This window comes from Haliotis asinina, chromosome 3 (assembly GCF_037392515.1).
Source record: "Haliotis asinina isolate JCU_RB_2024 chromosome 3, JCU_Hal_asi_v2, whole genome shotgun sequence".
NCBI lineage: Eukaryota > Metazoa > Mollusca > Gastropoda > Lepetellida > Haliotidae > Haliotis > Haliotis asinina.
Genome location: NC_090282.1, coordinates 64,091,339 through 64,111,292, shown reverse-complemented (window position 1 = coordinate 64,111,292; position 19,954 = coordinate 64,091,339). Strand labels below are relative to the sequence as shown.

Here is a 19,954-nt window from a genome sequence, read left to right as displayed (position 1 = left end):
GGTAACAACCGTTACATTACATTAGTCTGTCTGCAGTCTCTCAGTCACATTACATTAGTCTGTCTACAGTCTCTCAGTCACATTATTTTCCCTTCTGTCTAGCCCTCCTAGTCTGTCGTACAGAACCTGAAGTATATATATATCAAAGAAAGCCAACGCAAGTTCTGAAAATGAAGAAAGTCCCATGGCTCCATTTCATCATATTATTTTTTTCCACAATAAATGATTTTTTCAGTAAAATATGTAAATTTCAGAGAATAGCTGTCTATAGCCCTCCCTGTCATGCTTAAGACCTAAATGAAGCAAGAATAGATTTCCTCGGGTTCTCCAAATGCTCTGGGGCTCCTTTTCAATTTAAATGGGCTTATTTGTTACTATGTCAAAATTATATTTATTCAGGAACTAGTGCCTTAGGAACTAAGCGTTTGTCTTCATTACATTTGAGGAGCCAGATACCAGTTATCACAACAGACGTGATAAAAGAAATAACTGCTTCTGTGTGAGGCCACTGCTTCCAGCTTGACTGTAATGGGAACTAACCCTAGGGATGGCAGTTGACGCAGTCTGTCAAGCATCAATGTGGGTGCCGTGACATTCGATCTTTGACATCTGTAAGGTCATGACCTTGAATTCCATGGCATGTCAATACGTCAATTAAGTATTATGTTACTCACACAGCAGCTATTTAGGTGAATCATTTGTAACATTAGCTCCTTAAACAGCCACAACCCAAACTAATTATTTGTTAGATCTGTGTAAGGGTTTGCCTTTGGTAGCCATTGCCTTACCACATGTCGGAATCTCATCAGACATACCTCAGTCTTGTCCCTCATCAGATGTGTCTCTGATCAGACTGGTTCAGACACATCATCAAATATCAGACGAGTATCAGATTTGTTCAGACACATTTCAGTCTTGCCTCCTGTCAGATTTGTTCAGACAAATCACTGTGTTACCTGTAATCAGGCTGGTTCAGACACATCAACACAGATGTTCTAGGTCCAGTATTAAAGATTATTTTTGTCAAGCATTCAGGCACGTGGCAGGTTAAGTTTGTCTTGTAGAGTTCTGCAGCCTGCTCACCAAAGATAAATGCAGGATCACATTTATCATACTTTTAGAAATATATGCATGGCAATGTATTTCATGTTCTTGCTTATTAATATTTTAGATATATTTTTCTCCCATCCCTCTTTGGCTTCATGCTTTCTTCATGTTTCTTTCAGAGATAGACACTATCCAGTTTGCTGCTGAATCTATCACTGTTACTGGACAGGATGGAGGAAATGTGGTCCTGCCGTGCTATGTACATTCCATACAAAACTATACAGTGAGTATACCGTTTAACATTGTGCATAGGAAGAATGAAATGAAGGAATGTGCAAATAAATGGCATCCATTATTTCCAGGAATCAAACCTGACCTGTGTGTGCAGCAACTGCTTTTGTCAAATCTTTCATCTGTTTCCCCTTTTGAAAAATTATACATTGTTTTAGTTATATATTGATAAACTAGTTAACATATTTATAAATGCACTGATGTAACATTGGGAACACATATTATAGAGCGAATATTTGATGCAGTATACAACACAATAAGTCGGATGTGGTACAATATACAATATTTGATACAATATACAACACAATAAGTCGGATGTGGTGCAATATACAATACACATTCGATGTCACACAGCATGATATGTCAGATATGACACTGTATACAACATATGTTTGAAAACACCAATATACAGTATATTCAGATAAAAGACACAGCTGGTCGGACGTGACGATATATATACAACATGGTATGTCGGGTGTTGTGCTATATACAGCATGATATGTCAGACCTGGCGCTATGTACAACATGGTATGTCGGATGTGCTGCTGTATACAACGCGAGTTCTTTTGCAATATGCAACATGACATGTTATATGTGGTGCTATATGCAACATAATATGTCGGATTTGTGTCATATACAACATGATATGTTGGCCGTGATGCATTATACAACATGATAGATCAGATGTGATACAATATACAATACGGTATGTTGGATGTGATGCTATATACAGCATGACATATCTGCTGTTAATGGTATACACTTTATGATATATCGGATATGACACTGTACATAGCATGATATGTCGAATGTAACCCCATATACAGTATGATAAGTCTGATATAGTGCTATATACAACATGTTGTACTGATGTTGTGCCATATACAGCACGATGTGTCGAATGTGGCGCAATATGCAATCTGGTATGTGGGATGCGATGCAATATACAGAAGGAAAAGTAAGATGCGGACCTGTGTACAACATGATATGTCAGATATAATGCTATATACAACATGACAGGTCGGATGTTATGATATATTCAATACGATATTTGCTTGTCCATTAAAAACGTTTTGAATCCACCAAAAAGAAAGAAAGAAAGAAAGCCGTTGTGCCTAGTCCATAAAACACTATAACATTATGTATTGTCCATTTTAAACTATATGTTCAGTATAACGTATACCATTGTGTATAGTTCACATTAAAATATACAGTCAGTATAGTGTAAGACAGTGTGTACATTCCATACAAAACTAAACAGTGGGTATAACGTATAACATGAAAGCTGTACAGTAAGTATAGCGTATGACATTGTGTATAGTCCATACAAATCTATAGTGAGCATAGCATATGACATTGTGTAAGATAAACAGAAAGTATAGCGTATATCATCGTGTACATTCTGTTCAAAAGTACACAGTGAGTGAGTGAGTTTAGTTTTACACCGCACTCAGCAATATTCCAGCTATATGGCGGCGGTTTGTAAATAATCGAGTCTGGACCAGACAACCCGGCGATCAACAACATGAGCATCGATCTGCGCAACTGGGAACCGATGACATGTGTCAACCAAGTCAGCGAGCCTGACCACCCGATCCCGTTAGTCGCCTCTTACGACAAGCATAGTTGCCTTTTACGGCAAGCATGGGTTGCTGAAGGCCTTTTCTACCCCGGGACCTTCACGGGTCAAGTACACAGTGAGTATAGCGTATAATTACATCATATGCATAACAATACAGTGAGTATAGCGCATAATTACATCCCATACATAACAATACAGTGAGTACAGCGCATAACGTACACAACTATAGAATGAGTATAACATATTACATGTTGTATAGTCCATACAAAACTATAGAGTGGGTATGGTATATCATGGTGTATATTCCATGCATAAGTATACAGTGAGTATATTGGGAATAACATTGTGTATAGTCCATACAAAACCATCCCGCGGGTATACCATTGTGTGTATTCCGTATAAAACTATACAATGAGTATGGTGTATAACATACAAAACAATACAGTTAATATACCATGTAACATTGTGTATATTCCGTTCAAAAATATACATGAGTAATAGGGTATAACGTTGTTTACGTTAAATGAAAAAACTATATAGTGAGTATAGCGTAGGAGATTGTGTATATTCCATACAAAAATATACAGTAAGTATAGGGTATAACCTTGTTTCCTTACAAAACTATACAGTGAGTATGGCGCAGAGGATTGTGTATATTCCACACAAAACTACATAGTGAGTATAGGATAATAATCTTGTTTACATTCAGTGCAAACAGTCACTACAGTTGGTGACATTGGTTGTAGTCTTTCACTGTAGTTGATGACATTAGATCTAACGTTTCACTGTAGTTGATGACATTGGATCGAACTTACCAGTGCAGTTGATGACATTGGATCTAACGTGCAGTCAGTGCAGTTGGTGGCATGGCATCTAACACGTCAATTCAGTTGATAACATTTTTCTAACGTGCCAAAGCAGTTGATGACACTGAGTCTAACGGGTGACTACAGTTGGTGACATTGGATCTAACGTGTCAATACAGATGATGGCATTGGATCTAACGCGTCAAGGCAATTCCTAACTGAGCTAATGTGTCATTGTAGTTGATAGTAGGTGATCAAGTTGATGACATTTGATTTAGTCTACCTTACAAGTTGATTACATGTCATCTGGTTTGTCTTTCAGACAATGGCGTTTGATTTAGTCAGCCTTTCAAGTTGATGACGGACAATCTGTGGTGTTTTCTGTAGCTGAAACCCCTTATTTCCAGATAACGTGGGAGAGTGGGAAGTTAGGTGTTTTAACAACGGGTGATGCAAGAGAAACGTCCGACAACCGATTCTCTCTTGTGCGCGAGAATCCCGGGGAGTGGATGCTGCAGATCTCGGACGTGGTGTTGGACGACGAGGACACTTACAACTGCGTCATCAACACCAACCCTCCACTCACCAAGGCCGTCACTCTCAATGTGGGATGTAAGTAGCCTCAAGTTCATCCACCATATCAGATGACAGGAAGATCAATCAAGGCTGGTTCTCCCATAGACCACAGTGTACTAGATTATGAATTAGAGTACGACTGATAAATTTTTGAATTATCTGTTGACGTGTTTTGATCTGAAACATGCTGTTACAAATCCCAATCATCCTACCAGACTAAAGACTGGAACAACATTCAAAGAAAAAGCTGTACATCCAACAAGAATTTAAAAAATCCCCATTACCCCACAGAATATCAAAATGATTTACGTCACAGATGAATTTAACCTTGCTTTTCGTTCCAAGAGATGGAATTTAAAGACGTTTAGCGTTTATGAAATGTGAAATATCATTATTTTGACATTAACATTCATAAAGTGATAACAGTATTAAATAATCGGCTTGATCTCCGTCAATCCTGGGATAGTTATAGAAAATCTTATAGTTAAACACATCCATCAAACATAACATTATGTCGTATGTCTTGTTACTGTGATTCATTATATACCTTGCTTGTAGCATCTAGCGTCTTATAATAAACATTATCTATGTGTATTTCTATATCTTTGTACCTTTCCTTTTTAGATCTATAGTTTATAGAACATTGCCACTGTTCCTCAATGGAATGCTATGTAATAAATATCATATCTTATATCGTCAATCTTAAGGCAGTATGGCAATGTGAATTACCTGGATATCTATGAATAATTTATTGATCATAATCATGATTTAAGATCATCATAAATAAAATGATAATAGTCAGACTTGTGAAGGGACACTGTTATCACTTTCATGACATCTCTATGAAACGCAATGTGCTGTGATAATATCAGTTATGGTCAAACGGAAATATCTTAATTCCAGATATCCAAATATCTCCATCAAAGTCATTGTGTTACTATCATTTACCTTGATATTTCAAGCTTGCATAAATGGTATAAAGATATCAATATCTGGATATCTCCATCAAAATTTGAGTATAGCAATGTCCTGATGTCCTAACCTCATTTAGAGTAAAACAGTATCAGATATGTAGTCCCTATCACAATTTGAATAATATGACAATTCTTATTGAAGTTTGAGTGGTGTAATATTCACACTCCAAATATAAATACTAGAAGCAAGATCTTTGTCATCAATGTTGTCAATGTACAAGACTCATACATGTTTCATATCTGGCATAATCAATCAATGTGAAGCAATGGTGAAGATCGACAATCAATGCACGTCACACAGGCAGTTAGCTCGGGTTTCACAGCTTTTCTGTTTGTCTCAATGGTGCAATCGGCCCATAGCACCTCTAACAGTTTTGATGAATATCGTACCTGCAAAGCCCTCTCATATATCAAGCCAAAATGCGAAAACAACCACTGTGATGTAACTGGCAACACAGTAATAAGAGACCTAATTTTAGTCATTAGAAAAAGCATCTGAGATAAATCACTTATATGATAAATCTATTAATTTCTAAAGAATATTCTCCAGCCTACTTCAGTCATCAACACCATGCAAAAAAGATCTCCCATATATCACAGTTTAAAAAATCAATTTCATGTTCACAAGGAACTTTTAAAGCCTGTTTTACAGTGAAATATGAGAAGAAGGATTGCTCGTTATTTTCCGTGGGTCTCTAAGAGTCTCAGGAGAAGCATTGCTCGTTATTTTCTGTGGGTCTCTGACAGTATCCTCTGGGTAATTATCAACACCTGGTGTTCTTGAAGAAGGTCTGGTTGTTATAGAAGCACCGTTGCATTTGGTTATCGGACTCTCGCATAACCTAGGTGTCATGTACACATCCTCTTACACAAACAGTGAATGTCAGAGAGATGTTGGGAAAGAGGGAAGGGGTATCGGAGGGGGTAGTGGAGAGAGGGTGGGGTCATATCCTCCCTGTGTGAAACATGCTACTGAAGCTGACAGTAATATAAACACAAGGAGCTCGGAATAAGACAAGCTGCTGAGTTGATGATGAAGATGAGATTTAAGAAAACGTTCTGAACTTAAGTTATAGTTTTATCTGATGGCTGCTTCTTTGTTAATGTTGAGGGTGGAGTTTAGGGTTCTGTCTTGGTGAAAGGTACACTGCAGGAAAAACAGGATGAAAAAACAAATACAGTTGTGTTGTGTATTATTTTGTAATGTGTCTCTTCACTTAAGTCTTGCAAAGAGAGAAGATCTTTGTACCCTGTAACCTGCCTTGATACTGACAGAGCTGGAGAAGTTACTGTTGAAGAATTTGCTTCTGGTTTTTAGCTTATCGGAGTTTCGCAAAACAACAAATTAAATATCAAACCATAGAAACCCATAGCTACATGCCAGCAGCTGTGGAAATATCTACACATATGTCAGCTTTCAAACATTAGTTGTGTGAAAATTTCAATGTGTTTACCAAACACTGGCTGTTTGGAAACCACCACACTCAATTTAACTATTCAACATTAGTTGTGTGGAAAATCGTATATACATATCAAAAACAGTTGTGTGGAAATATCCCACTATTATCTTCAAAAACAGCATTAGTTGTGCTAAAAATCTAATGTACACATAAATGGGAAATTCTTGACAAGAATGGATACAGGTATTTAGAAGAAACAAATGTCTTTGTTGATCTTACTGTATGTTCTATAAACATGATGTTTTACAAGCGTAACAAAAAAAGATCGAATTTGGAAATCAAGGAAACAAAAATAAAAGTCGATAATAACAATTCATGTTGACAGTCTCACCATCCATAAGGGCAGCACGTGGTCAGGTGACCAAGCCAAAGGGAAAAAAGGTGAAGCTGGAGTGCTTGGTGAGTGGCAAGCCCGCGCCTTTGGTGGAGTGGTATAAAGGAGACGAGACGGTCGTGTCTGACAACAGGCACTCCATGGAGACACTCAAGAAAGGAAATATGAACGTGGTCATGAGGCTCAGAATAAAGAAGATCAAGGAGAGTGACTATGGACAATATCAATGCAAGGCTGTCAATGGGTTTGGCACCAACATGGCTACAATCAAATTGATGGGTAAGGAATTTGAAACCTTATTCAGGTTGTAGCTTCAGTTCGATGTATAACTGTCAATACATGCTTGTATTTGGTTAAAGGTGCCAGTAGAATTCTTACATGCCCCATACTATTCATTGATTGACACAAACTCTGTTCGGTTTCTGCAGTCATGTATTTGTTCAATTTCTGGAATTTCATGAAATACACAGGTATGGCCAGAGTTCATTGAGGAGGGGGGATAACTCTCACATCCACATGTTGTTTAACTCTGCAGTCATTGATGTTAAATGTATAATATAGTCTGCCATACAGACTGAAGAAAATACATCCAAGAAAGCGCACCTAAGTCTAAAAAAATGGCAAGAATAGATTTCCACAACTTCAGCAAATGAAGAAAGTCTCAGGACTCCCTTTCATTATTTAGTTTTTACGATGAGCTTTTTGTCTGTAAAATATGTTCATTTCAGAGTTGTTTCAATCTATATGACTGCATCCTGTAAATAATCATGTCTGGACCAGCCAAATCAGGAATGGATAATGTGAACAATGAACTTCATTACTGTTTCAACAACACATGACTAACATAGGCACCCACTGAACAAAAGAACTACAGGCAATCACATTTTGTATGAATGCATGATCTACATGTGTTAAAGCTATAGAAAACACTCGTCTTTATGAGGGATACTTTAAAAAAATTCAAGAATGGTAGCTCAGCAGTGAAAGCTTTTCAAACATGATGCTGAACACCTCGGTTCAGTTCCTACCAAGGGGTTCAATCTTTAAAGCTCATTTCTGGTGCCCCGCTCTGTAACACATCTGGAAATTTGCAAAAACTCTATAGATCAAAGAATCCTGGAACAATCTAACTCTATGTTGTCAATGTCTGTTTCAGCTCCACGTTCTGTCACACCATCATTTGATGCCAAAACTCAGAACATCTCTGCAGCGCCAGGCTCAACAGTAGCTCTACCCTGCACAGTTCAGAACTTGGGCAGATATAAGGTATATAAAATATGCTTGAAAGATTGCAGTTAAAAACTGGTATTCGTAATTCATTAAGTTGATGATGTGAAAATATGGCTGCAACAGGGTTGAGAAAATATTTTGAAATTAAATTTTCACTCAAACTTGCTTTTTTTCTAAGACCATACACCTGTTGCAAAGAAACTGGGAAAACTCTTGTGGACCAAATACCAGTCACTCATTATGTGGAGTCAGCTATATTTGAATATAACATGTGACTTTATTTGCCCAATTTTAGGATGAAACATTGTGTCCAGATTAAACTTGAGATAAAATATTTTGTGAGGAATACAATTTCTGAAGTTGTACCCAATTAACAGGTAACAGCGTTAAGGTGAAGTGAAAAGAATGAAATAACATTTGTCTCTTGATTCATAATTTAAGTCAAACTAAGGGTCACTGGACTTATTTAACAAATCAGAAGTAATGAATAAATTGAATTCCTTGTTTTGATCAATTTCTTGTTAAAGAATCAGTTAAACAAATATTTCATTAAATTCTTTAAACTGACAATTTTGTATGCTTAATGAATAAGGATTCCAGTTTAATTTATAGGTAATTAAGATAAGTTTATTGATCAATTAACATGTAAGCAGAGGCAAATTTGTATAATCTGCAAATGGTCCATCTTATCAGCCATAAGTGACTGGTTATGGTTACGTGACCTTTGTGCTTCTGAAGGTTGGGAACAGCTACTGTTGGTCAGTGCTTTGATAGATATCCAACTGAGGAACAAGCATTCTGAACTATACTTATCAGTGCCAGATGGGTGGTAGGGAGCACTTGCAGCTAATAAATACAGCTATTTAATGGCTCCTGGCAGAGTGGCAGGGCAGGTGCTCCCCTTTACACACCTAATTGTGGGAGTCATCTCCTCTTCCAAACACCCCCCAATATCCCTCCCCATCTCTGTGTCCCCACCCTACCTCCCCCCTAGATCGTAGGTCAAGTAACCCCAGTTTCCCACATTCCAGGATAGACAGACTGCAGGACAGATTGTTACAGAAAAAAAACCTTTTTGAAACGTTATGTCCAAATAATGATTCCCAAATGTTGTTTTTTCACTCTTCCACAGAATTGGTGTGGTGTATTAGTCGTATCTATTAAATAACCAAAAATATACTTAAATTATTCTGTCACTTTCTCCCTGAATGATTCTCAGATGCTCCCCAGTAGCTTAAGACGATAGATCATTGTGAGTCATCATGCAGATGTATAGTCAAGTTACAGTCGTTGGTTTTTCTGGCACTCATCTCATTTTGGGAATCTATTGTAGGATTCTAAAAAAAACACCTTCTGAGGCGAAGGACTTTTTTGTCCTGTTACAAATATAGTCTTCACAGCTTTTTGCAAGAAATCATTACTACATGATACTTTCCACCACTTTGGTAAAGGATGTACAGACTCCTTTTAAGATACCATTTTAGCAGTCTCACTGAAATAATAGCTGGGGGTTCGTGTGATAAAACAGCTTGAATTAAATTCTTCCATTAGCAAATGTAATTTTCACACACTAAACTGAATAAAGAATACTGAAATGTGGCCCAAAGGGATGCATCTGATGACGTCATGATGTGCCAACTTTAATTGCCCAGTTTTCAATTGCTGAACATTATAGGGTTTAATCATACCAAACCATACAAAAACAATCCAAGTAAATATTTCTGCTTATTTTAACTATTTATTACTATAGTTGAAATGATATTGAGTTTTAATGTGGCTATATAATTAGCATCAAACTCACCAATCACTGTTTTTCAAGTATTTTTTTTTTTTTTCAAAACAATATACATAAGAAAGTGAAGATATGTAATCACGTCTCTTTGACATTATGACATCCTGTGTCCAATATAAGCTTTGTCGTGTTGAATATTACCTCTGACCAGTGGTACAACCATCAAACTCAGTGACTCCACTGTCACAAAACCTAAAAACAATTTGTACACAAATGATTTGAGTGGTTTTGGCATGTTTAAGTTATAACTGATCAGCACTAAAAATCCTCCCTCAAAATATGATGCTAAATTCTATTTTGGGGGGGGGGGGGGGTAAAAAGTTGAAAAAGTGAAATTTCAGTAAACAATTATCAAAATCTCATATTGAGACACAAATTTAACTTTGTATGGATAGTTTTTAAAGATAACACAAAGTACTATCAACAGATGTGTTAGAAAAGTCAAATGATGTCAGGCAAAGTCTTATTTTGGGGTAAAAAGTTGAAAAGTTGAAATTTTCAGAGAGTAGTTAGAGTGGTGATGAATGGGGCCTTCTGATGATGTTTTGTATTTACAAATATAGCTGTATACTATATTCATAGTATACAGCTATATACAGCAACTACAGAACCTGTTTATGGAGCAGAACTCCAAAACTCGTGAACATTTCAAACTCGTGAACATTTGAAAGAGATTAGTCTTTTGATGAAATGTTGATGATCTGAGATATATATTTTTCTTTTTTCTTTAATTCCATGACAGCAATTTGGACTTTTCTGAATTTGACAGTAGTGCTCATTTCAGAGCAGAACTCAAAAACCTTTGAACGCTTCATGATGCGAACTTGCTACTTAGATCAGTCATGTGATGATCTGGTGCCTTTTGAAGGTTTGGGATAGTAAAAACTTCTGAACAGCATTAATCTTTCACTCACTGAACCAGAACTATCCTTTGGCTTTCAACCAAAACGAATCTTTGTGGTTTAATTTTATAACATGAGGCACTGTTTGGAATGAGGGAAGGGGGATTAGGTGCTGCTTGGATGTTTCATTTGGTAATTTTACAGGATACTTTAATGTGAAAAGGAAGCATGATTTTCGCCTTTCCTATGTCAGAGTTTCAGAATATCCTCATGTCCAGCAGATAACGATAAATCAAGTTAAAACTCAAACCAGAAGTTTATTTCTTGAGTATTACAGATCTAGATGGTCACCAGTTGTGTTTCTCAATCAGCACAGTTTTCTGATTATAATTAAACTCTAAACAGTTTTCCACTATTTATAAATTCTATAAACAGAAACTTCTTGTAGTCTGCCCTAAGTCTGTCTGAGTGGACTGAACCTGTGTTTGTGTTGATGGACTGACCTGTAGCAACCAGAGTTGTTGATACTCTCATGTCAAACATGACTATCAGCATTACAAGAAATGGTCTTCAACACCCTCGGTCTCTATAATGAGCACATTCCATGGTCGAAGGTGTATACCAATATAGCTGTCAGGAATACCTCACTGTCTGGAGGAAATGTTCACATCCGACTCCAACATCACTATATTTACCTTGTTTTACTATGTTTTACTGATGATAATGTCATGTTAAGACAATTTCAAGTGATGTGACCTTCTGCGATCTGGAAAGCAAGAAAAAAGTTAATTCAAATCTTTGGCTATACTGAGAGACAAAAAATGTGGAAATCATTTTGAATGCAGAGGAAATTTTTTGCATCAATTTGGGATGATATCATAATTTAAAACCAAGGCAATGATTAACGTTAAACACCCAAAATATATAGTTGACTCTTCAAACCAAAAAGCCACAACTCCATTTGCAAAGTTAGATGTTTTTGCACTGATGCCAGGAAGAGTCGTGAAGTAGCCTTATGGTTAAAGTATTCACTGGTCATGCCAAGGATCCAGGTTCGGTTCCACCACTCACCCACCCACCCACCCACTCACTCACTCACTCACTCACTCACCCACCCACCCACCCACCCACCCACTCACTCACTCACTCACTCACTCACTCACTCACTCACCCACCCACTCACTCACTCACTCACCAAAAATCCAGCTCACTCACTCACTCGCTCAGTCAGATGCCAGGATGCCTTGTTCTGGGTTTGAATCCCAGATTGAGTTGCCTAAGATCTACATCATGCTGGGGTTTCCTCACACTGTCATGTTATATAAATGATATGATATAGTCAGTGGAAGTTAAAGAGCTCCTGACTATTTCATTATCCTTTCATATAAATATAGCCGTACTATAGCCAACATGATGTAATATTTTAACTTTAACTCACATTTCTGGAATGTCTTTGAACACTACTTGTAAAATACCTCCCGAAAGGTGTGAAACATATTCACTGGCTACAGATTTTTATTCCATTTATGTACACCAGATTCACTAGAAACAGCATCTTTTAACCTTGATAATTAAATTTATTGTCCAAAAGTGATTTTGCTTCTGTGAGATCAAGTGAACTCTCCTTGGAGATATCATCACAGTATGAAATTACATCGCAATATCGGTCTGGCCATTGTGACACCTTTTGTTAACATGGCAACACCTCAGCATCACTTATTTCCAAGCTGTATTTCTACAGTGGACACTTCTTATTTCTGTTTACAAACTGAAACTGAAAATGTTAAATGATAAAAAGACCCTCATTTTCTTGACTTGTACGCAGCATGTCAATACTCCTCTAAGAAAGGGGGCAGTGGTGTAGCCTTGTGGTTAAAGCATTCGCTCATCACACCGAAAGACCCGTGCTCGATTCTCACATATTGTTCACAAAGCGACATGAAACTAAACACACTCAATATAAAAATGTTTTTTTACATTTATTGTTCTCTTCATAACCTTCATATCACATGACAGGTGATGTTTTCTGTATATGATCTGGTTCACATTTGGTCTGCTGATCAATACAAATATATACATGTAAATTATTTCTAATACCAGAACTGAACAACAAAAATAATCACATGTTTGCCTGCTGTGCTGTTTCAAGTACATTTTGTTTCTTCCATAATACAAGATATGAAAGTCTGCATGTAAAATCTTTCACAGCTCAGCCTTGAAATCATCCAGAGCTGGATTAAAGATTAATCCTTCTGCTTTGGCCTGCAGGTGTCCTGGCTGGATGAAGATTCTAATGTTCTGACGTTTGGAAACTCACGGACATCTGACGATGACCGTCTTCACGTTGAGCGGTCGATGGCACACAGTTGGGATCTGGTCATCAGTGACGTGACTGAAGCTGATTCCGGAACGTACATGTGTCAGGTCAACACGCCTAAACAGATGGTCAAGACAGTCACACTACATGTGGGCAGTGAGTAGATTGGGCAGTGCCCACTGAGGGACTGGTGTTTTTTTGGTGGAAGATATGTTTTGGGTGGTCAAGCCAAGTAAAATTTCTGTTTTTTCACATAATTTTTAGGGACATTTATTGAACAAGGTTTTGGTTTAAAACCTCAACAAAAATGATTTTTTGTGTAGTTTGGGCAACAAATATAAACAAAACCATTAAATCTTTACATTCTCTGTGTAGATAACCACGCTATTTAATGGTTTAAAGCGGCTCTATTCTTTCCAACACTATAAAATATCATGCTCAGTTTTGACAAATCGAAATGCCGCTACAAGGCATTATATGCAGACAGTAAAATTAAACAGATTTAAGTTGCTATAGAAAGTTTAAGAGTTTTAAGAAACATGTTTTGGTGAAATTGTGAGTTTTTGTTGATTCTGCCAGGTTGAGTGTCATTAATTGTCAAACCGATGTGCAAAGATTGGTTTGAAAGGTAAAGGTAAATATATATTTGCCATTATTTGGTTCTGGGGTAGGGTATGTAAGTTGTAACCAAAGTCATATTGGCAGGGGCCAGTAAACTACCATTTTGTCCAAGAACTGGACAAAACACATGGTTATTGTTTTGTTTATTCCAGCACCTTGAGTAAGCACTAGTTGGTGGATATATGTGCTAGGATAATATTAATATTCCTCTTTCAGATCCTCCTGTGGCCGAGGTGTCTGTGAAGAGCTTGACCAAGTCGATTGGGGACAGTATCATGCTGTCTTGTACCATCCGTGGTTACCCCCAGGAGTTGATGATGTGGACACTCAACAGCTCGGATATACCCACAGGAGAAAAGTATAACATAGGCATTGAAGATGTGGACAACATGACAGCTATTTTGACTCTGGAGATTGGGTCGCTACAGAAGCAGGACTTTGGCGCCTATACTTGTCGAGCGACCAACAGATTTGGGGTAACAGAAGCTACTGTGAATGTCATTGGTGAGTGGAAACATTTTATCTCAGCGGCTGTAATCTGAATCTATTTAACGCTACTGGGAAGAAATTATCATCTCATGGTAAATAAGAAAGTAATATTTGAAAAAAAACAACATATTTCACTATGGGTGACTCTGTAGATAGTCTCCAATGAGTCTCTAGTCTCCAAGGAACACCAGGTGCCTAGTACTTTATACACTGTGGTGAATACCCAGTCCCCAATACTCTATAGTCTGCAGGGAACACCTGGTACCCAGCACTCTACACACTCCAGTGAATACCCAGTACCTAATACTCTATAGTCTTCACCTGGTACTCAGTATTTTGTACATTCTTTGGAACACCCAGTCTTCAATACTCTAGATCAATAGTCTCCAGGGAACACCTGGTATCCAGTATTCTGTACATTCCTGTGAACACCTGGTCCTGAATACTCCATCATATCCAGGGAAACACACGGTCCATAGTCTCAGGCCCAATTCCAGGTCTGGACATTTGAATCAGTTCAGTTGTTGTTGCATTGGTAGATTTTATGTGAGCCTCTGCCAGTTGCTTGTCATGTGATGCCACATAATCCAGTCATGGCATGGCATTCCCTTATTAATTCTGGGGCCCCTTTCACAAAACTCTCGTAAGCCTAAGGTCTCGTAACTTTTCTCATAGCATTCCTTCTTCCTATGTTACGAGATCTTAAGCTTATGAGAGTTTTGTGAAAGGGGCCCCGGGTCAGGATCAGGCAATCCACTAATCCAGTATTGTGAGAAACAACCCATGTCATCCAGTCTAAGCCCACCCAATCCTATATCTTGCTCCTATAACCACCATAGTCTGTTGGAGATGTATTACAACACCATATCCACATAGGGTGTCTGTATATAGCCACAAGTGAAATGGCAATATGAAAGAGCTGTGTTTCTGTGCAAGCAAAAATGTGCTTACAACATGCAGTAAGCTATAGTTCGACCAAACTGAAATGGAAACTAATGTTAGTTTAGGACCATAGTTTGTTACATGCATTTCAAGTAAAATACACTCCAAGTTGTCGTGACAAAATATGTATTCAAATACTTTATAATTATTGTATTGATTTTAGTGTATATATATTTCATTATAAATGTGTTTGTTATAAACTCAGTTTACTGTGCAACTTGTTGGGTCAAACCAATGTTCTTTTCATGATGTATAATAAATTGAGAACGGAAATCTCTGCAAGTTCTTACGCATATTGATGTGATCGTTATCTACATGTTTACTGTTAGGTCAGCTCTAGCAGGGTTTGTTTGGAACACAGCTGACAAGAATAACAGACAGCTAATTGCAACAAGGCACCATGAAACATTGCCAACAGATCCACTCTTCAAGCCATGTGGCATCTTTCAAACAGTGGAAAATCATAAATATGTGGTCTGCTTTAACTTTTGTTAATTAGGGCATAAGTATCCATAATAACCCTGGGTGGTAGCTAGACCGGACCTGTCAGCCTTATAAACATTATTTTTATTTAATGAGAAACAATTTCATGATGCAAAACACTCCAAAATTATGGAATTCATTATGGAAGAGCATATGTTCAATGTTAAATTCCACGTTCAGGCCTTGGATTATTCCTCAAGAAACGATCTGTTCACCAAGATGTGTTTTGTGTAAAACACAAATTGTTTGGTTGGTTTGAAACATGTGAAACAAAATATCTTGCTTGAAATTAAAAGCGTTGTACTCCTACACTTAGACTAACAACTAGTCTCTGAAATGAACATATTTTACTAAAAAAAATGTTCATAGTCAAAAAATAATAAAATGAAATGGAGTCCTGAGACTTTCTTCATTTTCAGAAGCTAGGGGAATCTAGACCTGCCACATTTTCTAGACTTGCATCATCTTTTTGGATATATTTGCATCAGGGTCTGTACGACTGACTATCCTACCCTCTCCCCAAAATTTAATGGCCCATCCATTATTGTTTGTAGGGTGTCCTCATGGTTACTGACTAATGCTTAATTTGGTGTGAGACGGCTTTTTGTTGATGGGTTACAGATTAGGCATATGTATGTTTTTGCAATAAAGAACTGTGTGAGAGTTTAACTAAAAACAGTTATTTCCTTCTCCGGTTGTCTATGGGAAAATAATCTCTCTTCCATCCACAGTTATATACACAAGATACATATGGATTTATATTTCTATTATCAATGCGTTTACCTTTGTGTCCAATGTGAATAAATACATTACTAGCAATGGCTTATGTGAAAACTGGACATCACATCATTCAAATAAGGGATGGTGAGGTAGCCTAGTGGTCAAAGCATTTGCTTGTCATGCTGAAGACCTGGTGTCATTTCCCCACATGGTACAATGTGTGAAGCTCATTTCTGGTGTCCCATACTGTGATACTGCTGAAATTGCTAAATTTGGCATAAAACCAAACTCACTCACTCGTTCACTCACTCAAAAGAAAGTGGCATTTTGTCTCAGAACGGCCAAGCAGCACCGAGCCTTGGTTTGTGGAGACCTCCAAGAACGTGACAGTGATGGAAAAGGAGACAGCACTTCTACCCTGCTCTGTGGAGAATCTTGGAAACAGCAAGGTGGGAACATGTCTTTGAACATGAAAGAGTAGGAATGTCATTATTTGAGATTTCTTAATAGATTCAAAATATATAAAAAATGAACAAAATATAATCATGCATAATGTAAAGTATGACCATATCCTGTGTAAAGTTGAATCCCCTAAGTAAACCAGGATCTGCTGAACATAGATAATGATTATGACCCTTGGTTTGTCTGCACAACATGCAAATCCAGATTGTTGTTGCAATTGTAAACTCTTCATATTCAGTTTTATAAATGAAAGCACACGTGTATTCACGCTACAATTCTATAACTTGCTCATCAATATTCTACAACAGTATTACACAACTATTCATCACAAAGTACAAAATCACAATTTATACATCTTTTTACAAAAAGCAGTTTTTCATGCACCGTCACTGGTTTCACAAAAACATTAACTTAATTACTTCAGGTCTTCCTAACACATTTAGCTGAGTCTTTGATCAACCTAGATATGATCTGTATAGGTATCTGAAGCAGTTACTAAGCACATTGAACAACTAGAAATAGTCTCCATCAGTTACTGTTTGTTTTTTACTAGGTGTTGTGGATCTATGGGAAGACATACTTGACTCAGGCCAGACGCATTGTGGCCAGAGACAATAGGTTCAGTATTGTGAAGAAAGGTGACAAAAAAGCATGGAACCTCCAGATAAAGAACGTCAAATATAGGGATGCTGGAATCTACCGATGCCGGGTGCATGGCAAACACCCCCTTGTCAGGAGCGTGTTCCTCAATGTTAAAGGTAAGTCTTTCAGATCTTTTGTTACTGATGTGTGACAAACTTCCATGCAACTGTTTGACACTGCCAATATTGATATCGTGGCACTGGTTGATTTAAAGATGAGATACATCAGAGTCATTTGTGAACAATGACCATGTGAAAAGTCGCTACAGGAAACCTGGAAATATGGGCAGTACAGTTCTGTGAATGATTTTATGACTACTTCACAAGAGAGCTCTCTCATTTCAGCTGATTCACCATCATCAGGACCGATGTTTGAACAACCGTCTGAGAACTTGACTGTTATAGCTGGAACAACAGCTGTGCTGCCATGTGGAGTGAAGAATCTGGGATCATATCAGGTGAGTGACCACTCCAGATCACCTGCTCCTGAAAAGAATAGAGATGCCTTAATTAGGGCATGTGATCTGGGGATTCAAGAAATTCATTGCAGCACCATATGTTTGTTGTACAAGGTGACTAAATGGTTCCAATGCTGAGGTAATATGACTGTTGTTACTTCACTGCATCATACATGATGTTTTGGGGATGATGTTTATGACATCAATCACTGATTTGTCTGGTCCAGACTGTCTTAAGCCTCTGTTGGAGGATGGGAGTTACAATCATTGTACCACTAAGACCATTTTGTACAAGTGGGCCCAGAACTGATTATTCACAAACCTCAATCATTTAACTAGGATACTATGTTTATCATAAAATAATATTGAAAAGCATGAATTTAGATTCTGGAGTGAATTCCTTTTCTATTTAAATTCAGCCTTCCGATTTCTCTATTCTGTAGGGAGATCCAAGTTTCACAAAATATTAGTCCAGTGAAGATCCGAGTTAGAATTGATCTTTAGTAACCCATGCTTGTTGTAAGAGGCAACTAACGGGATCAGGTGGTCAGACTCGCTGACTTGGTTGACACATGTCATCAGTTCCCAGTTGCGCAGATCGATGCTCATGCTGTTGACAGGATTGTCCGGTCCCTATTCAATTATTTACAGACCACTGCCATGAATGTGGAACAATGCCGAGTGTGGTATAAAACTAAACTCACTCACAAAATGCAATCTGAGAATAGATGAAATGATGTACTTTTATGAGTCTGGATGAAAAAAAATGTAATTGTTTGAATAATTAGGTTTGTAAAAATTAAATGTTACAGATTACTGACATTTCTATTATGGAAATCTGCCTTTGAAATCCCCAGCTGTAACAGGTTTAAGGCTTCTGAGGATGCCCAATAGTAACTTCTTTTGAGAGACATTGAAAATTTCGAGTATTGAGCAAGGATAAGATATAAACTTATCTCTGTAACTATTTAGAGCCTCATGTCTGTGAAGGTTTTAATGCTGTTATCAAGCAGTGATGATAACCTGCTTGATAACTGTGTTTGAACCGAGCCTGCATCATCACTCCTAACTACAGTACAGAAGTTGTTGATCCATGTGTCTTACCCTCAGACAACAGTAAAGTCTTTGATATCTAGTGAAGTGTACCATCTGCTGGCAGCGAAAGACCCTTAAGTTCATGCCTTCAACTAGTCTGCTCACAGTCCCTGAACCACATTATTTTCCCGACAAACTAGCATTCCCCATAATGGTGCATCCCTAAACGAAACAAGGCTAGATTTGCCCATTTCAAATCTTCCCATCTCACTGGGGCTCCTTTTTAATGTAAATGGGATAATTTGTTACTAAATGTATCACAGTTATATATATTATGCAGAGGCTTGGCTTCAGTCTGGGCATCAAGCACAAGATGATTTTCTGAGAGTCCACTAGAGTGTAGATTTCAGGGAGGTATCTAGTCATTCAGTAATGTATTACTAAGAGTCCCCTATGCTGTGAACTTGATAGCCCCTGGTGGTCTGTGGGAGATACATGTGTAATCGCGCAGGTGAAGCAGTTTAACAATTCGTTTAACAATTTGCAAATACATCTTGCCAGGTTGTATGGACTGGGGGCAAGGAACAGAAGCTTCTCACCTATCGCTCTCGTCGCACCACAAAAGACAAACGATTCCGGATTGACAAACCCTACCACAAGGACTGGAACCTGCACATTGAGGATGTAACTGTGGAGGACGAAGGCTTGTACACTTGTCAAGTCAACACTAACCGACGTCTCTCTCGATATGTCTATCTCACTGTTCAGTGTAAGTATCTTGTGTATTTAGAGAAACTATCCATGGGTTAGTGGTAACTGTCTCACATATCTCAGTATGTCTTTGGTTACTGT

General features: G+C 37.7%; 1 protein-coding gene across 1 annotated transcript in view; it reads left to right on the top strand.

Annotated features, from left to right (window-relative positions):
• The window catches only part of LOC137278304 (hemicentin-1-like), a 69,530-nt gene that overhangs the window by 36,292 nt on the left and 13,284 nt on the right, over positions 1–19,954 (top strand). The window contains exons 2-11 of the mRNA XM_067810555.1: positions 1,227–1,330; positions 4,134–4,338; positions 7,062–7,349; positions 8,227–8,336; positions 13,203–13,407; positions 14,089–14,376; positions 16,843–16,955; positions 17,522–17,726; positions 17,955–18,067; positions 19,664–19,871. Of these exons, the coding sequence (XP_067666656.1) occupies positions 1,227–1,330; positions 4,134–4,338; positions 7,062–7,349; positions 8,227–8,336; positions 13,203–13,407; positions 14,089–14,376; positions 16,843–16,955; positions 17,522–17,726; positions 17,955–18,067; positions 19,664–19,871 (1,839 nt within the window). The remainder of the gene's footprint in view (positions 1–1,226; positions 1,331–4,133; positions 4,339–7,061; positions 7,350–8,226; positions 8,337–13,202; positions 13,408–14,088; positions 14,377–16,842; positions 16,956–17,521; positions 17,727–17,954; positions 18,068–19,663; positions 19,872–19,954) is intronic.